The 20503-nt window shown below is 39.0% G+C and overlaps 1 protein-coding gene across 3 annotated transcripts in view; it reads right to left on the bottom strand.

Moving 5' to 3' along the window:
- Nucleotides 1-957: 957 nt before the first annotated feature.
- LOC144692974 (galactocerebrosidase-like) overlaps nucleotides 958-20503 on the bottom strand; it is a 62994-nt gene continuing 43448 nt past the window's right edge. For all 3 annotated transcript variants that reach the window (XM_078562182.1, XM_078562181.1, XM_078562183.1), the window contains 8 exons: nucleotides 19872-19999; nucleotides 17909-17998; nucleotides 16246-16335; nucleotides 12641-12785; nucleotides 8564-8744; nucleotides 6494-6657; nucleotides 2781-2857; nucleotides 958-1727 (listed from right to left, as the gene is read on the bottom strand). In XM_078562182.1, coding sequence (XP_078418308.1) covers nucleotides 1584-1727; nucleotides 2781-2857; nucleotides 6494-6657; nucleotides 8564-8744; nucleotides 12641-12785; nucleotides 16246-16335; nucleotides 17909-17998; nucleotides 19872-19999 — 1019 coding nt within the window. In that variant the 3' untranslated portion in view covers nucleotides 958-1583. The remainder of the gene's footprint in view (nucleotides 1728-2780; nucleotides 2858-6493; nucleotides 6658-8563; nucleotides 8745-12640; nucleotides 12786-16245; nucleotides 16336-17908; nucleotides 17999-19871; nucleotides 20000-20503) is intronic.

Genomic DNA, 20503 nt, shown 5'->3' with positions numbered 1-20503 from the left:
CAATTTATAAAAATTAGTTAGATGAAGGTACAGATGGTATGGTTGCTAAATTTGCTGATAACTTACTTTCCTACCTATTTACGTGTTATGAAGAGGATGCAAGGAGGCTACAAAGTGGCAAACCTGGCAAATGGAGCATAATGTAGGCAGATGTGGAATTGTCCATTTTAGGAGGAAGAATAAAAAGAAGCATATTATCTAAATGGTGAGATCGCAGAGCTCAGGGGGATCTGGATGTCCTAGTGCATGAATCACAAAAGGCTAGTATGCAGGTACAGCAAGTAATTAGGACAGCTAATAGAACGTTATCGTTTATTATGAGGTGAATTGAATACAAAAGTAAGGAAGTTATGCTTCAGTTGTCCAAGGCACTGGTGAGAGCACACCTGGAATGCTGTGTATAGTATTGGTCTCCTTATTTAAGGAAAGATGTAAATATGTTAGCAGTTGAGTGAATGTTTACTAGAATACCAGGAATGGGCGGGTTGTCTTATGAGGAAAGGTTGGACAGGTTAGGCTTGTATCCACTGAAGTTTAGAAGAGTAAGAGGTGACTTGATCGAAATCTTTAACACCCTGAAGGTCTTGACGGAGTGGATGTGGAGAGGATGTTTCCCCTTGTAGGAGAATCTAGTACTAGGGGTCACTGTTTAAAAATACGGGGTCACTCATTTAAGACAGAGATGAGAATTTTTTTTCTCTCAGAGGGTCGTGAGTCTTTTGAAATTTCCTCAAGAGAACACCACCAAGCCCAAGCTGGGGCGAGGGTACAAGGGAAGTAAATCTAAGCCAAATTACTCGGCGATGACAAGTGCAACACTCAAAGGCCCCATCTCCCATAAAATACAGAACTGTTGGGCTATTGGGATATACTTCAACTTCAGGCATAAAATTAAAATGTGTCAGATCAGAAAAAAATCAAAACCAAGCACTATAAACAAAAAACACGCTGCAAGAGTTATATCAAGGTATTTTTATTGGTTGGAGGAAAATCAGTTTAAATAAAGTGATTGGAAGATCTATATCTTCATCGTTGAGCATCAGTATGCTACGTTTGCATTAGAAAATCAAAGTTGGAAATCCAGAAATAGGCCAGATTTAAAACATAGAATTGAAAAGAAATGACAAGCATTAAGACGTTAATGTGAACAAAGGAATTACCAATTCCATCTTGTAAACTGAGTTCCTGTAACAAGGAAGTACCATCCCATTGTTTTGCTGAATTTCATTCTCAGTAGACACTTCAGATAGTTGCATTACATATCTAACCAGAAACATTTGGTTGAAATACAGCTTTTTTTTAAAGTTGGATTCCATTGGTCATAGCAGCATGTGTTTTGCAACAGTTATCAGTATTGATTACAATATTGATAACAGAATATTAAATTTTAGAATTTTTAAAAGAAGAAATATTTATGCACCCTGTTAAGCTTAATTAAGTTACCCTCCACTGGAATATTTAACTGTACAATAGCAGAGAAACTTAATTGAATGTTGTTCATTTAAGGCACTTCAAAATTACAAATGGAGCAAATAGCTGATTTATCACATGCTTAGGATTTGTAGGAATGAATTTATTTGTAGTTAACTAGCCTGTATGTGAAAATTATCAAACTGAGCCAGTTCAAAGGTACGTGTTCCAATAGCTGCCCAGCCATTGTGTGGTTTGAGCACACGAACACCCTTCCACAGTGGATAGCCATTCAATAGTCCATATGCTACATTGTCCTGAAAGAGAATGAAATTAAAGGTGAATTACTGCCTTAAAATAGTTCTCTTCACAGCAACCTGATATAGTTGTATATACAATTTCTGGTTCTTCATAAATATTGGTGATTCACTTTACAAATGTTTAATATTTGATTTAAAATGTAAGTAGAATCCCTCAAATACTTCAAATTTAAACTTAAAAATTATGATGATTTATTTCCTGCCAGAATAGCTCCAGATCTCTCCGTGTTTATATCCTATTTTCATTGAACTATTATGGCAGCATCTGCAAAATCACCCAATGACAGTAAATATACAAATATCTCCAGAATGAAAGAAAAAAAATTGCTTAACTACTTTGACCAGATAGGAACATAGGGGGATTTGCAATATTATTAACTGCATTAGATTTGGCTACAAGGTTTCTACCAGCAATTGCTTAAACTGGAAAAGAGTTTCTAGGATTTGCTAATAGGAGAAAGTAAATCACATTTAAAAAGCTTTCTTTTTAACCTTCTCTCTTCCCCTCTATGCAATTTATGAATCACATTAAATTGTGCAAAGTTTAACAAACTAAAAAGGTATCATGGGTGATAGCAACCATGGAAACCCAAGCAAGATCTGGGGTGGGGGTAGCAATGCTGCCACTTTGACCAAAGAATCCCTTTAACAACTATTAAACTTGGCTGCTTAGAAATGTTAAAGCCTTAATGTTCTTCATTGCAAATGTAACTTTGGTTATTAGATTGTAATTTTCAGTTTATAAGTAGAGAAGCGGTTAGAGAACGTCTGTATTGAAAGTGATAAACTAGAATTTTAAAGATGCTTAACAATGGTAAGTCACCTCAAAATACCAAACATATGGGCTTCGTGTTACTAAGATTCTGCAAATTCTTCAGGATAATTCTTAAAGATTGGAGAATTAAAAAAACAAATCAGTATTCTGCTCATCAGCCAGAAATTTCCTGTGTTTAATTTTCCTTTGAAAGACAAATAAAATTTGAAGTTGTGTATCTGAATTCCATAAAGAAACAAGCTTATTTAAAAAAAAATAAACTATACCACACTCACCTTAATGCTAAGAGTGAGAGTATGCCATTTTCCTGCACGTGTACCCGACTGACCTGAAGCCAACACAATTTTACCAGCTGCAAGATAAAAGTCATTTATTAACTGCTGCAAGAATGAAGCAATTGCCAGATATTAGTCTGCAGACAGTTCTGAAACACAAGTTTTACTTTTGAAAATGTTTCTTGTTAATATTTCAATTAAATAATGCTCACAGAAAGGCCTTTCAACTTGGGATGAAGATCATTTGAATGAAAAGGGAAGTATGCCCATTTTTCTCTTCATTAAAGGTCAATGATACAATTGCATGTTTTACTTCCATGCTTTTGTTAGTGGATCATTACTAATGGAGGGGATAATTAGGGCACTTTAATTTTGTTAAAACGGAAAATCATTGCTTTAGTTCCATTGCCAGTCAGCAGCACTTAAAATGTAACAGTGCGACAAAATTTCTCAGTAAATTAGAAATATCCTTTCGCCTCTTGGAGTTAGGATCTAATCTAACTCAGATTGAAAAGGTAAATGCATGTAGTCCCAGATATTTTAAGAATTTTAAAATAAATTGTGCGAATGAGAGGTCACCTAATCAGTTGAGTCCCTCAGTAAATGAAATTATAGGCCACAATAATGGCTGGTGGAGTAAATGGAAGCATTTCATTGATGTAAGTAGGTGGTGTGAAAAGTTGTGAAGGTTGTGTGAAAACATGTTGCTCAGGCATTGTATACAGACTTTTACTCTCTCAGAACCTGTATTATACCTGACCTGGGATTGTTTATGGAGGACAGAATATTTTAAAAAATGCCGAAAGAAACTGCTTGATAAACATATCTTTGGTACATATTTGTTCTTTAAATGTAATTCAACCTCGATCTGGGGAAACTCTCCATTTCAGCATACTACAGAGTACAGCATACTCTCCATTTCAGAATATGATCCTCAAAAGCCACACAAGATATTTCTCTATCATGTGATGTCTTATTTCTACAAAAGCCAGATCTTTTTTGAAGAAAATTGGAGGGCAAACAACTCACACATAGAAGCAAGAAAAGGCCCCTTCTACCCAAGATGAACTTTACAGCTGGACGCTGAAAACATTTTATAATATGAGCAAAATCATACTGTCTTCTGAAAACTATCATGGTTGGCAAAACTGTTTGATCTTATATGGAGTCCTTATATGGAGATCTGGAGGTCAAGGAGGGCCTAAATTTAGAAACATTAATGCAATTATAGTCAAATACAGGTGGAATCACAGGAATTATTTTTCTCCTCAAGCCAGGAAATGTTCCTCAATGCCTCCTCATTTGTTTTTTTTATTCATTCGTGGGATGTGGGTGTCGCTGGCTAGGCCAGCATTTATTGCCCATCCCTAATTGCCTTGGTGGTGAGCCGCCTTCTTGAACCGCTACAGTCCATGTGGTGTAGGTTCTGGGCATTTAAGAATCAATTACATTGTGGGTCTGGAGTCACATGTAGGCCAGACCGGTAAGGACAGCAGGTTTCCTGTCTGATGACAGCTGACATAGAAAATCTATAAATTGTTCAGGCGAGAATCTACATTGCTGCTAAAGCTTAGTGCAACTCACGTAGCTGCCCGGGCTGAATGATTAACAGTCTCACCAGATAATGATATCTTACAAACTGAACCAAGTTCAATGTTCCTTTATAAAGTTTCTCAGACAAGCTTCTTTTACTGATTTAGTGTTGCAGCATTTTTGAGAGCCTTTATTGAGTGTCCTGTGTTCATATTGTTAAGGAAGTTTGTTGATGTCAAATACTAAATTCTAATTTCATCTGCTGGATTCACATTTGCAAGATTTTTAAAAGGCAGTTTCAACTGTTAAAAACAAAGACACTGACTTAAGATGGCTACCACAGGTCACCTGACATTTGGGACTGCAAGCTGGCCAAGCTTCTGGAAGTTTCTCAAAGGTAGATTACCACGGACATGCCTAGATGACATCCTTATGGAATGTTACACCTACCTTTGTTAGGACTTACCCCAAAACAGCAAGGACCATAAGGCCTCAGACTTTGTCTCCAGGCAACAGGCTGCCAGGTAACAAAGGAAAACTAACAAAACTGATTATTGATACATTTGGAAATGAAAACTGATTATGCACAAGGGGAATGTGATGCTAAGGACCACTGTCTGCCTCTGTTGTATGTCGATGGTTCTGACCATGGGAGGCAGAAATTCCTCTGTTAGCATGAATAGGCTGTTGATTATTTTCCGTTGTGTATCAATGGCTAGTCATCACAAGACCAAAACTCTGATTTTTGAAAGTCTTTGATTACAAAAGCCCTGCTGGCTTTGGGCAGGCTGGAGAAGGAACACCTTAAAATAGCAAAAAAGCTGCTTGCCTCTCTCTCAACTAAAGTGAACCCTGCCTGCTAATATCATTCAATGGACAGCATACAGAGAAATTCTAAAGAAGACTTCAAATTCCAAAGCAGTGATTCCAAGGGGGAAAAAAAACCAATGATTAGTTTTATTTCTTTTATAATTTATTCACGGGATGTGGGTGTCACTGGCTAGGCCAGCATTTATTGCCCATCCCTAATTGCTCTTGAGAAGGTAGTGGTGAGAATTGCCTCAGCCACAAACAACAGTGAAGGATTCATAATCAGTGAACTCTTTATATCTTTGCCTTTTATTGTTGAATCCTAATTTAGCCAACGGTTAACCTCCTCTACTTTGTAACTTGTATGTTTGCATGCTTGTGTGTGTTGCAACGGTCAGGATGTTTTTACCTTTTTTAATACTTTAATATATCTTTACCTGGCTGGATTTTTAGCAAATAAAAATATCTCGTTAGATTTTATTGTTGAAGTAGTTGGTCAGGTGCTTAAAGTTGCAATTACCAACAGATAACAATGCCAATAATAAAGAAAATGATGAGATTGTTGCTGTAGAATTACTTCCATGTTCCACACAAGATTCTCATTCTAATACAAATCATTTTTACTTTGATTTTGTAGAGGAACTGGACTCAGATGTCATTGGTTTGTGCAAGATTGAATAATTTCATTCTATCAAGTTCACTTTCTAGCAGCTCTAGCATTTATAATGATCCCTCGAACAGACAGTTGGGAGATAAGTACAGATTATCTGATGTTAAAAAAGCTCTAGAGCAGAATTAGATGTCCCGAATTTAGCAGCTATCACTAACATCAAAAAAATCTTTAAATAAATGAATCGTCGAAGTATGAGAGAAATAAAAATACTCCCTGAAGCCAGAAAACATTGGTAACAGCTGTTTGAAAATAAAGCAAGAGAATTAAAAGTAGCCAAAAAAAAAGGACCACGCAGACATTAAAAAACAACTAATTGGCATCACGACGTTAACATACTACCTTTGCTTCAGATATGCTGCTGGACCTGCTTTGCATTGCTAGTATTTTCTGAGTTGTGATTTTAAATCTTTTTTTGGGAGCTGCAACTGATTATGGGAGAAAAAGGTGGCCAAGATGTCACAAATAAAAATGGTCTGAAATGTAATGGCAAACTGAGGTGAAAAAAATTACATTCTTTTCTGGCTACAGCAGGCACCACTAAAAAAATCAGAATACTGCTTTCTTAGCCTTACGGATTATGGCCTATTTATTTATCGATGGAAAGTGTACGAACAGGGAAGCAATTTTCTTGATGAAGTAATGAGGAATATAAAAAAGCCCAACTATACAAGAAGTTATAATGAAAAAAATGACTTACGGAGATCATTTGTAACTTTATATTTCCCGTCTGCAAAGATCCAGAAGAATAAGCCTTCAGCATGACGAATATCTTGACCTCCTTTGTTCACCCTTCCAGCAATAAACACACCTCCAGTGTTGGCTTTCTCAATGAATACGTCACAAATTATATTCAGATCTTTCCTAGAAAAAAAGCTTGGAGTTAGCACGTCAACTAAATAAACAAGGTCTCTGATTGCCACAACACTGCACTCGGTTTAAAGATGCATACCAGTCATGGTTGTATCAAGGACACAAACTATTATTGATACAGATTCTCTCTCAAGTACATCAGCATTTTAAAAAATCATTAATGCAATTCTGGCATCACTTCAAACATATGCAGCTTTATATAGCTGCATACATACATCTTAGTATTTTCAGTGCTTTTAAAAATAGTAATAAGCAGACCATAATTTTTTTTTTATATATAAGTATCAGGCCAAAAATCAAGTTGTACATGCTGTGGTAGTTTATTGTGCTTATTTATTGGACTCTTTTCTCGTTATTCACAGGATATGCAGGGTTAAAAATGGTCACTTTGGCTATTTCTGCAGGCTGCAGAGAATACATTGTCATGAGCTGAAGTTTGCTCCTGTGGACAACAGGTTTGTTTAATAAGCTGTCTGTTGGGTGCAGAGTCATTGGTGTAACTTCGTCTATCAATGTCCCTGATGGAAGGCTGGGCAATGCTAATTTTCTGCAAACACAATTTGATGAAAGTTATTGGAACAGATCAAAGGGTCAATTCAATTACAAACACTCTGTGGGACAATTTACAGTACCAATTTGACAGCAATATTTAAGTAATACAATTTTCAATCCTGCAAATGGCTGACTACCCAAATGCAGTTTTGAGAAATATTTTCATTCTGATGTATATATTGGATGAATTACAGGCAGAAAGCAGTCAGTCTGAGGCCTTTAGGGATTAAAATCTAATCACATTCATTCCAATAAACCAGAGGGCAGTTAAGAAATTGTCCGTTTGATTTTTATGCCCTGCTACATTTAACTTGATTTAGGGCAGGTAAAAGAACATAGGTCATAAGGGATCGGAGGCTGGTTTACACGAATGACCAATTAAGAAACCTAAGGAAATAACGAGTGCATGAATCCAAATACATAAATGATCAAATGTTTAAAAAATAATTCCCAGTATTTAAATCGCAGGTTTCAAATACTGCCTCCCATTACAATGGATTTGAGTGTGCAAGCCCTTGGGGAGAAAAAGGTACAAATTACATCAACTAGTTATTCTTCTCTGCCCCATCCAGCCCTAATATGCTACTTGCTGTGCATGCTGCAAAAAGACAACACCATAATGTTCTTCTCTACCCGTATGTTATAACGGACATTCAAGGACCTCAATTTTTTTCATCCATCAAGTCTGAGATTTAATTTACTGAATAGGTCCAGTGTACTACAAGTAACAGCACATATTATCCTCCAATACTACTGTAATTCAATTTTACTACAATCACTTAACTGAGGTTTATCTGACAGATGGTATCCTCAATTCACGTAATTCATGATAGGTCATAAGTGGTTATTTTATAATTGATTGAAAAACGATGGCGTTTACCACAAATACTGAAAACATGTCACAGATGTAAATCAACTTTACTGTCAGTAGAAGCTGCTTTATCAATGGAAAATAAATTTGAACCTACAAATATTTAAAAATTAAGTTTTAACATCGAGGCTACTTTTTCTTGCTCACCCTTTCTTCCCAATTTTTTAACCCACTTTTTTTCTATTTAACCTATGCCTTTTCTCTTAGGCAAACATCTCTTAAGCTTTCTTTGATACATTTAAGAATTGGTTTGTAACTAAAAGCTGCTTCTTAAATGCATTACCTTTTAAAATAAACTAATTGATAAAATTGTCAAGGTCGACATCGTGGCAAATGGTTGATAAATAAGTAAAACCTCTGACCCTTCATTGCATCAGAGCAAGTCACCTCACTGAGACAGTGTGAGGCTTAAAAATTTTGTACAGTAATTGGAGTGCAACGAAAAGTTTAAGTGTCAATAAAATGAAGCCTTACCAATTGTAGTCACCAATAATACTAATTGTTTGGTCAGCATCACTTGCCCAAGTTATAGGTCGCTCTGTTATGACCTGGCGCAAGGTAAACACATGGTCACCAGGGTCGTTGTAGTTTACGAAGTATTCAAACACTCCAGTCTGGTCAGCAAAATTAGATGCTTCACTGAATGGTGGAACTGCTATATCACAGGTAATTTGAACACAAGATTAGGTTTATTTTTGAAACACCATCCATATCAACCTTCAGCATTTCTAAACCATACCAACTTAAACCAATTGAAAATTGATATTATAATTACTTGAAAGAAATAAAACAAAAAGCACAAAACACTGGCCTAAGCTCTGTAGCATCTCATATAGGTTTAGGACGTTAAACTGTTAAATATATTAGACCACTAGTCACACAAACAAGTTTTGTTAAACTTTTCACTATCACCAACTTGTTAACATTAATTTCTGTGGCAAGTCCAGTCTCCATGTTTAAAAACAGTTTACTGAGTTCAGCCTCCAAGTTCCTCATGCTTTTCTCAGTTGGATTGATAAAACCAGGTATTCATTTTAATAAAATTATAGTGGGATAAACTGCATGGGGAGGTGTAAACATAATGGGTTAAATTTTGCAATGGTTTCCATAAGTGCAGAATGATGAAGCAATAGGTTACTTACTGTTATTACTTAAAAAATAGCAATAGGCAATTTTCTATTTGCATTATCTATTCAAATAAACTGTTTCAACCTACTTATATACGTGAACCTATAGTAAAAATTCTATTTCATTTATAGTTAAAAAATTCTTCCAAGATATCACACTGCAACATAATTAGTTACTTGCTGCTGTAACTAAGTTTCTGATCCATTGTGGCAATTTAGTAAGCCTAAATCTCAATAAACATTGAAAAGCTGGATGCAAACACTTCTGAGCATTTAACCCCAATGGAAATGAAACGTTAGGATGCTGAATTCTACAAGCTGATGAAAAAATAAAGGGCTCGATTGCCTATTCATCATTAACTGCTTTTTAACAAGATTTGTGAATTAGGCAACTGGGCAAGTTTGGCACTAGATTTAATATTTAGCAGTCTTACAAAATTAATTTGAAGTAGGTGAAAAGTCAGACACCAGTGCCTTAGTATGGCTGGATTTTACAGGGTACAAACTTAATTTCTCTGTTCTTGACCACAGGGATCGCGATTTGCAATTAGCTCCCACGTGGTCCCATTGAGGCGGGCAGCATTTAAACTTTGTGCTGCTTCCTCATTTCGCTGATATCAGTCTGCAGCCCAGCACTAAATGTACTGCTGGCGAGCTGCACGTTCAACAGAATACTCAGCAGTGTGTGTGGCTGACATGCATTTTAGTTAGTCTGCACCTCTTGAAGGCACCCTCCTCCATGCTCACTCCTCTGAGAGGGTCCTTGTATGCCTGGTAGCAAGAGCTACGCCCTGATGATAGCGAGGATGTGGAGGATGCAGCAAATTATGATGAACTTGGACACCCAATCTGATGCATACTAGAGCCCTAAGCAGTCCGGGCAGAAGAACAGTTGCTTCAGTGCTCTGATAGTCTGCTGCACAACATTGCTTCTGCCTGCATGACTCCCATTATAGGCACATTGTCCTTGTGTGGTTGGGAGCCAGAAAGAAATCATCCCCTATATGTAGAGACGCTAATCCTTGTTTCCAAGTAGATAGCCTCTGGTTTGTTGTGGTGGCCCAAAGAAGGTGGGATTGCCTGTCTGTCCCAGAATGTAGGCATTGTGGCTGCTGCCAGGTTTGCAGGTATTTATTAACATGATGATCTGGGCATGGTTGCACACCAACAGTAAATTGATGGAGTGGTAGCTCTTGTGGTTCCTCTATCTCTCCCCAGTTACATGTGGGGCCTGAAAAGTGTACACAGTCGGTTTCCTGAAAAGTTGGAAATTTTGCTATCCTGGCAAAGCCACATGCTTGCTCATTCTGTTTCTCTTGGGTAACAGAGATGATGAAACCCTCTCTCCTGGCTTTCACAGCTCCATGATGCAGCAATGAACAGCAAGCTAAGAAATGTTGGTTACGTTGCCTCTCCCACCTAGAAGGATTCACTTCCATAGAAGTTAATAGCAATGGTGACATTGATGGCCACTATATGAGGCTGTATGTGTTGTTGACAGAGGTGTCACAACTTAGTAACTACCTTCTCGCTGAATCATAAGCACCTCAAACATTGTTCCCAGCTGAGATGGAGGTAGTGTTATGAACAATGTATAATTTTAAGTTATATGTACATTTGTGTGTAAAGAAATAAAGCAATGTTTTCAGTTTCATTTAGGTTTTATGAACCTTGGTGCCTAGCAGTCTGGATAGAATTGTCACTAAAAGGTCAGGTTTTTTGGTCTTGTTTGTATATAAACATGTTTAATGAGGTCTCAACCCCCTGAAGTGAAAAAGAGATGGCTTAAAAGGGGTTGAAAGCTCAGTGATTCTGGAAACAAAACACAAAGTAGAAAGGCTTTACTGTTGCCTTGCGACAGAGATCCAGTGAAAGACACAGAAAAGATGGGAGTTAAAAGGGGGGAGTTCAAAGTGTGTGTCAGAGAGAAGACATGGATTCTGAGAAGAAAAGCTGAAAGGGTAATGGGACAGTAGTTAACTGAATAATTGGTTATGGGACTCAGTAAAGTGATCAGTTTAATGGAAGTGCTCCTGGAACACTGAGTTTAGGTAACTTATTTATTTGCTCTGCAGTTGAAGAAAGAGTTAGTTGAAGAAAGTTTAGGGTGCAGTTTCTGGGAATCTTGGGGAGAGAAATTAGTTGGGTGAGAAGCATCAAGTGAATGCTTAGGAATTCACTGGAAGAAAACCATTTGCAACTGTGCCAACCCCAAGCCAGATGCCTTTGTGTTAAGCTAGTGGTAACTCTTCACTGGTTTGCGCGTCTGTAAAGATATTGCTGGGGTAAAGGAATAGTGGGAATTTGAATCGTCTCCTTGTGTTTGTATTGAGATCTTTCCAACCTTTTTGTCTAGTGTAATATAGTTCATTTTTCTTGTTTTAATAATTAGTTCAGTAACTTTCCTCCACAGTTCCTTAAAAAAAAGTCAGGATCTATTAAGCCAGGTTTCATTCTGGGATCTGACTTGTCCAGTATTAACAGCAGCTAGAATTGTAACAGTAGGACCAATGCTTCCTGAAGGTGCTTGGCGGGTGGGGCCTTCTGCAAGAACCCTCCTCCTTCACTGTGCGCACAGCTTCCCCTCTTTGCAGCCTGTGCTCCTTGTCCTGTCATGCTGCAGTCTAAGAGCAACTACAACTATAGCTCCTACAACTCGCGCAGCCTTTCTGTTGCCAGGGCAGGAAACTCCTCTGAAACCCCTATGAGAAAGCAACAAAACTCCCTTCAAAATACAGGTCACCAATATGCCTCCAAGAACTCATTGCAGTAATTCTATAAACTTGCAAAAGAAAGTCAAAAGCATCTCACCTACAGGTAGGATAACTGACCCTTGAAATAATGCTATTGGATTCCTCATGTAGCTGACACATGTTTAGCTGGGAGTGATTGAGAGGAGTTAACTGGACCACCATGATCCAAATTGGCAGAACGTGCACCAAATCAGGTAAAGAGACTGTCTGACATGACAATCTCCATACACTACATGCTTTCGGCACCAATCCTAGCATCCTCACACACATGGTATGCTGCACAGGCTATGCCAGTGGTGTCCAGAAGCAGTGGTGTACCTGCGATTTCATCTCCTCTGGCTTCTACAGCACTGGCTCCAGTGAATTTTGCAGCCTCTGTTCCAAACTTTGGCAAAGAGAGAGAAACCCATGCCAAGAACAAAGACCCTTAAGCTGGGGAAGAAAACAAATGTTCACAACTGTATTGATCGTGCAACTTTATGTGGAGTGCTGGAAGTGTGTGTATTTAGTATCAGGTTTCCTTAGAAACTACCAAAATATGTTTCACTCTTAAAGTGTGCAGAGTACAAAATACTTTAAATGTTGTGGTAATTGTACTTATCTTACTATACCCAAGTTGGGCACATGCAACAATTTATGCTTGTTTAAAGTCTTATTAAATGCTCACTTACCAACATTAAAATCATCTTTATACTCTTTGGGAAATGACTTAGAGGCTGGGGGCTTAGGAAAATTGCCTCGATTTCCTGTACTGATGGTGGTTATAGTGCATATTTCATCCAACTTTAATTGCAGTGAAAATGATCCATTGACTAGCTGTAGGATTAGAATAATCAATTTTAAAATCAAGAATTTCCCCAATTTGCAGCAAGTCTTAAAAAAAAGAAAGCAGGATTCGGAGGCTCAACTTTTCACTTGTCCCAGATTCTAGAAGGTAGGCTGCTGAATATTTAGCAAAATAAAATCCAATGAAAGCCAGCAAGTTTTTTTTTAAAGACATATGAAAGAACAAAGTACACAATGAATTTTTATCCATTTCATAATGTACTTCATAACATAATATAATGAAACATGCGCTCTGTTAGTGAGCAAAATTAATTTTACTGATGAGAAAAATCTCTGAAATGACTTGGTGCTAACCTTAAGGAGAGCTCTCTCTCAATGTATTTGGCTTCCACTGAAGATTGCTGGAGACTGAGTTGCGGTCCAATTAGAAATGAGGCTCAAGATTTGACCTTTAATCTCCCAGCAGTTCTCTGGCCTGGGAATTAGTCAGTCACAAACCTTTAAGTGTAGACTACTAGCAGTCACCCAACACTGGACCCGAATGAAAGAGGCCATTGCAACAGGATGCTGGAAAAAATGTTTCAAGCTTTTGTGGTATGAGTGACACACCAACTAAAAAGACACTTTGGGTAGAATTTTTCATTTGGCATGCGGGCATGCAGCCAACATGCTCGAGCGTAAAATGGCAAGTGATGACGTTGGGTGAGCATCCTGACGTTATCGTGCACTCACACCATATTTCGGTCTGCGGGTGCGCGCGGGTGCCAGAGCTGAACCCACCATTAATTAAGAGGCCAATTAAGGCCATTAAAATTGATGCTGATTTTTAGTTGCCCGTGCAATTTCACATTCGTCACATGGGCAAAACGGCCAGCTGACAATTTCAGAAACCTCATCCATGAGCGGGATAAAAAAGTGTCAGCAGCATTGCCAGTGTGAGTAGTGAGGAGTTTGGTAGATAATTTGCTTCTGGTGACTTACTGATACATGGCAACTTCATCTCCGTTTGGGGCTTCATTGTTAGCTTTCCCAGGCTTCATTTCAGGACTCATTGGTGTCTCCAAGGATCCTGGAGAATTCAGACCTTGTGGACCCTTCCAGGTATCAGACAGCCTTCTGTTACCCTGGTAATGGGGATGGATTGTGGTCTCCGCTGGTGGCATCTCCTCTGAGAAATAAGAAGGGCAGAAGGGAGGGGAGGCCAAGTGTGCCTAAGCAGCTTCCAGGGGAGCAACTTGTGGGAGGAGAGTGCAGGCACAAGTGGCGCAGGGCCAGCTGGCAGTCCAAGGTGTTAGCAGCTGCAGAAGATGCCACTATCCTGCTGCCAGGGTTTACCGGCAGCAATGCACCTTGGACATATTGAGGTGGCTGCAGTGCTGAAGGAGGCTCCACCTCTCAAGGGAGACAGTGATGTCCATCTGTCAGATGATTGGGCCTGAGATCACCTCTGGCTGTGTGGGTAGGCACCCCATGCCAGTGGCTCTGAAGGTTACAGTGGCCCTCAACTTCTAAGCATCTGGCTCTTTCCAGGGGTCAGTGGGGGATCCTTGTGGAGTCTCCCAGTCAGCTGTTCATAGCTGTATCAAATTGGTGACAGAAGCAGGTATTGACTTTCATTTATTTCCGTATGGATGAGGCCAGCCAAGCTGAGCTAGCCAGAGGCTTTGCAACAATTGCTGGGTTCCAGGATGCAATTGACTATACACAAGTAGCCATCAAGGTGCCAGTGGGTCAGCCAGATGCCTTTGTTAACAGGAAAGGATTCCACTCCATGAACGTGCAGATAGTGTGTGACCATAGGGTGCATAATCTGCAAGTCTGTGCAACGTACCCTGGCAGCTCCCATGACACTTACATCCTTAGACACTCCTAGGTGCTGAGGCTCTTCAGTGCTCCAGCCCGACTGGATGGATGGTTGCAGGGTGACAAGAGCTATCCCTTGAACAAGAGCAGAGCAGCGATATAACAGGAGCCATGCCTCCACAAGGGCGGTGATGGAGAGAACTGTAGGTCTTCTGAAGATTGCTTCCGATGTCTGGACCATTTGGGGGAGCACTACAATACTCCCCAGAGCAGGTGTCACTGATCATGGTCGCATGCTGCACTCTCCACAATCTTGCACTGGCAAGGGGAGACCTAATGGAGGAAGAGGATGTTGACGCAGCTGCACAGACGATGAATCCAATAGTGAGTCAGAAAAGGAGCATGGTGAGGAGAATGCTGAGGGCTTGGAGGCAGACCTCTGTAACCTCCAGGGAGGCAGGGACACCAGAGAGACCTTAATCCAACGCTCCTTCAGCTAGGCTGCCAAATAAGTGCTACCACTTCATGCCAGGGCTGCCACCTCCATCCCAGATGTCTGAAATGATCCTTTTTCTTTGACCCCAAAGTCCACTCTCTGCATGTGCAATAAAGTTTCAAGCCACCCATGTCCAGCATTACATACTGGCTTACCCTGCACCACATTAAATAAAAAATGTGAAGCATATTCAGGCCATTACGACAAAAGAAAATTCTCATGCTGACAGTCAAAACAAATTAACAGAACCTTCTCTGATCTTCAATCCCAGACCAGTTAAAATACTCAAAACATTACACAACAGAAGATCATCAGTGACCAGTTCCTCTTGTGCTCATGGTGCCTTAAGCTTACGTTTGCAAGTGCCAAGTCTTGGTGCTCCCCCGTCGCTGGCATCAGCATTGGAGACAGCCTGCTGACTTGTTGACCTTGGCAGTTGTCCTCTGGAAGGGAGCGGCCAGTTCCACAGCTGGCATCTCCCCAGTTGCCACCAGCCTCATCAGATGCATGGTCACTGGCAGATGGGCGGAGGAGCTGCTACTGTCATCTACAGCAGCCTGAGAGGGTTCCACAGAGACGACAGACAGCTCGTGCATCAATGCGAGATCGCTTTGGGCCTCCCTGCTCACCATTGATGGACGGGCACCTAGCTGGGATACTGGGTGCCTCATCCATCTCCTACACAGACACTGACCACCAGTTATGTGAAGAAAGTAGGGAAGATTAAGCAGATAATTAGAGGCATTCTAAACTATAATGGAGTTGGATAGAGTAAATAAGTAGCATTTGTTTTCACTGGTGGGTGAACTAATAACTAGCTTACCAGACAGAGGTGACTTACATTTCTAATAATTCAGAAACAAAACAAGGACAGGTGAGAAGTCAAGTAATTCTTTGCACAACTCTGAAAAGGTAGCAAAAATAGACCTGGGAGGTGGTGGTCCGGTCATTACTCAGTTAATAGGAGTGATAAAGGGAAGAGGGGCATCAGTAATAATTTGATAGCTTGAATCAGTAAATTCTTGAGAAACCCTAACAGATTCAAAAGTGTAATGAGGGCTATAAATGATGATGTACTGGTTCAAATTCACCTTACGCATTCCTAATCTTTTTAGCATAAAATACAATGCCTAAAATCAGAATTTAAAAGTCTAGTAGTAACTGTTCAAGAAGATCAAAGACATGAATTACCTTGATTTCAGACAGCTGGGTAAAAAAATTTGACGAATTCTTGACAAAGTCAAATTTCGAATGCCATACTTTCAAAGTTTCAATGTGCTTCTGAAGAAACAGTTACACATATGTTTAAATATAAATGTAAAGGTTAATAACCTCACACAGAAACACCGCAGGGGAAAAAAAAGACATTTTTAAACCTACGAATACAGGATCTCTCAATGTTGTTACCACAATCCCAGCAAAACTATCTTAAAACAAGTGTTCCAATGCAAATCCAATAAGCGATATGGGTTTAGGTCATTCCTTAGCTATGCCCATTTGCCTTCCTAATTGCTTGGTGCACCTGCATGCTAATTTCTGCACTCCTTGTACGAGCGCACCCAAGTCTTTTTGAACATCAACACTTACAAGTTTCACACCTTTTAAAAAATATTCCGCTCTTCTATTGTTACAACCAAAGTGAATAACTTCTCTATACTTCATGTGCCATCCTGTTGTCCACTCATTTAACCTATTTCTTTTGCAGCCTCTCGGAGTCTGTCCCACAGCTTCCCTTCCCACCTAGCTTGGTATCAACAGCAAACTTTGATAAATTACTTTGTCTCTTCATCCTAGTGATTAACATTGATTGTAAATGTCTGAGGGCCCAGCACTGACCCTTGCAGCACTCCACTATTCACTGTCTGCTGACTTGAAAAAGCCCTATTTATAGCCACTCTGTACTTTCTGTTTACCAATCCTCTATCCATGCTAATATGTTACCCCCAACTCCATGAGCCCTTATTTTGCCTATTAACCTTTTGTGAGGCACCTGTTCGAATGCCTTTTGGAAATCCAGGGTCTACTACATCTATTTGCTCCCCTCCATCTACCCTACTAGTTACATCCTCAAAAAACTCTAATAAATTTGTCAGGCAGGACTTCCCTTTAGTAAAACCATGTTGACTTGTTCTAATCATCCTATGCTTTTCTATAACTAGGGGGGTCACTGTTTAAAAATAAGGGGTTGCTCATTTAAGACAGATACGAGGAGAAATTTTTTTCACTCAGAGGGTCACGAGTCTTTGGAACTCTCTTCCTCAAAAGGCAGTGGGAGAAGATTCCTTCAATATTTTTTAAGGCAGAGGTAGATAGATTCTTGATTAACAAATGAGTGAAAGGTTATTGGGGGTAGGTGGGAATATGAAAATGAGATTACAATCAGATCAGCCATGATCTTATTGAATGGAGGAGCAGGCTCGAGGGGCCTACTCCTGCTCCTAATTCGTATGTTCATATGATTTAATTGCATTTTTATGACTTCCTTACTAATAGATTCCAGAATTTTCCCAATAACGGATGTTAGACAATCTGGCCTATAGTTCAATAGATTAGGAGTACTTTTCAGTAACATTTGTGACTGTGACAGCAGAGGGGAAAAAGTAATACTTAACATTGACACATATAAGCAGTGAGAGAGGGGTCTCAATAGACTTTTGGCACAAGTATATTGAATTAGAGTATTGCTCTATACTCCAACTCACATTATTGTGTCACTTTCTCACAATAAAGATTTTCTACATCTCACTTATGACTATTATTTCTGGTAATGACAAAGTAACTATAAAATAATTTCCACTCTCTCCTTTACATACACAAAACCAAAAACATGCAGTGATTAACTATTCGTACTTACAAATGACCCTTGCAACTTAAAAGTCACATTTTGCTGAAAGACATCGAAAGGTGGTAGTGGTGGCCGGATACATATTGAATGATCATGGGTCTAAATTTAGAAAAAACAGCTTTAAGAATGTTAAAATGTACCGATTACATAAATGAGTCAATCTGCAATGCAATGGCAGTGGGGTTTCTGAAAATTTACTGAAATCAAGGAATCTAAATGCAGATTTCTGAAGTGATCTCTATTATAAACTCAGTTACTTAATTGTACATTATTAACAACACAGAAACAGGTCATTCAACCCAACAATTCTCTGCGTGCAGTCCAACATATCCATGCCAATGGTCATGCTCCAACTGAGCATCCTCCTTCATCTAACCTCATCAAAGTATCCTTCTGTTTCTTTCTCCCTCATATTTTTATTTAGCTTCCCCTTAAAAGCATCTATGCTAGTTACCTCAACCACCCCTTGTGGCTCAGTTCCACATTCTAACCATTGTCTGGGTAAATAAATTTCTCCCAAATTCCCTATTGGTTTTATTAATGATTATCTTACATTTATGGCCTCAAGTTCTGATCTCCTCCGCAAGGGGAAGCATCTTGTCTACATCCACCCAAGGAAACCTTTTAGTAGTCTAACATCCACATATCTAACATCTACATATCTAACATCCTCAGCCTTCTCTTTTCTACAAGAGAAGAGTGCTAACCTGTTCAGTATTTCCTGGTAAGCATAATCTTTCAGTTCTGGTATCATCCTAGTTAATCATTTTTGTACCTTTTTCAGGGCCCCTAAAGCCTTTTTGTAACATGGAGATCAGATCTGTTCAGAATACTGTGACTATGATTGAACCAAGGTTTTGTAGAAGCTTAATTTTTCTCTGCTTTTCAATTCAATCCCTCTAGAAGTTATCAACAATGTTTTGTTTACATTTTTTAATGTGTTTATTAATCTGTGACACTACCTTCTGTGACGTGTGCATCTGTACCTCCAGATTGTTCTGCTCCTCTACCCCATTTAAACACTTATTATTCAAAGAATATGTGGTCTCCTTATTCTTTCCAAAGTTTTAAATGAAAATCAAACCACCTCAATTAGACATGTTAAATTGAGATCAAACATACTAAATGAAACAGACAGTCAGGTTCCAATTCATTTCAATCTGTAGAAAATGGATTCTGATTTTAAAGTAGCACCCTGATAAATGTTTACAATTTCTACAATGTGAAATTTCTATTTCCAGTGGCAGGTCCTCTCAAGTCTTGACACCATCTAAACTTTACAAACTATTTCAACTATTCACATAAATATGTCTATATCTGCTGTTGTCTCCTCGTTACCCTTCAGACGTTAACATTGCCACCACTTGCTAGTGCGTAGAATGAGAAGTGGACTCACCATAAGAAATTTAAATACAAATCTCAGTTTGAAAAAAAGTAAAATGTAATCTTGAATATAGCCTAGTCAAAAATTACAGCTCAGATTTAAATACCCGTTTGCTTGAAGTAATTTTGTATCGTGGTACAAGAAAAAGTTTGGAGACAAGGTTTACACAAATAATTTTTAAATAAGTATAGGTAAAAAGTAGAATCATCCTCTTAGATATTCTAAAAGAAAGTTTAAAGCAAACGCTATCCGAGAAGAAAATCTTAATACTTGCTCATGCCACTCTTGTATCATTGGATAGACACAAATACAGTTAATGAGCAGCTTCATAGAATCAGCAATGTTTTGACTCCAGATGCTGATCAGCAGCTGTTAGTTGCTACTGAATTTCAAAATGGCTCAGTACATTCAGCAGCATTGCTCTGTCAATTCTCTGTGTGGAGGAAAACAACCAGAAATAGAAAAAGTGGAGCGAAAGGAGATGTGCGATTACGGTGCCAGAGCAATGAATATGTAAAGATTCATACAAGAATATGCAGTCTGAGACCAGAAAACAGTATGCTATGTAACATGATGAAATGTAGATACCATAGTTTCTATGATAATGGTGATGTTTCCCTTCCCATCAGTAAGGGCCACATAACTGCCACCCTTCTGCAAGTGACCAACAGTCTTCAGGTAATGCCATCCTGGCTGAGTGAACTGTGTGGTGTGTGCTGCAAAAGACAAAAATGAGTTTAGATAGCACTTCACACACTCAGTCCTGTTTCTTCAAGCTAACCAGGGAATTCAGAATGAACATGCTTAATTCTGACAATGCAACGCGTCACTTTTGAAATCCAGTGTTTAGTACATGGAATTTAGCTACTCATTGTCAAAATAAGTTGTTCCTCTCTATTTTGATAAACGTTGCAAAGGAATGATATAATAGATTGAACAGCTAACACATGGTTCATGCCAACAATAGAAGCGTAGATGTGACTAATCACATTTGTCAGGGATTTGTTCTGGGGTGTCAGATTTTCACTACGTTAATAAATGACTTGGCCGAATGGGGAGAGCCACTTATCAATGCTTGCTGATGACACAAAGTTAGGTAGCACAGTGACTAGCACAGATGTGAGCAGAAAGTTACAAAGACAGATTGATAGACTGAATAAGTGGGCGTAACTGTGGCAGGCAGATTTCAGCACGGAGAAGTATTGGCCTATCGAAGGTTG

This window comes from Cetorhinus maximus, chromosome 18 (genome assembly GCF_964194155.1).
Source record: "Cetorhinus maximus chromosome 18, sCetMax3.hap1.1, whole genome shotgun sequence".
Classification (NCBI taxonomy): Eukaryota; Metazoa; Chordata; class Chondrichthyes; order Lamniformes; family Cetorhinidae; genus Cetorhinus; species Cetorhinus maximus.
Note: the sequence above shows the minus strand (reverse complement) of the source record. Positions and strands in the feature narration are given on the sequence as shown.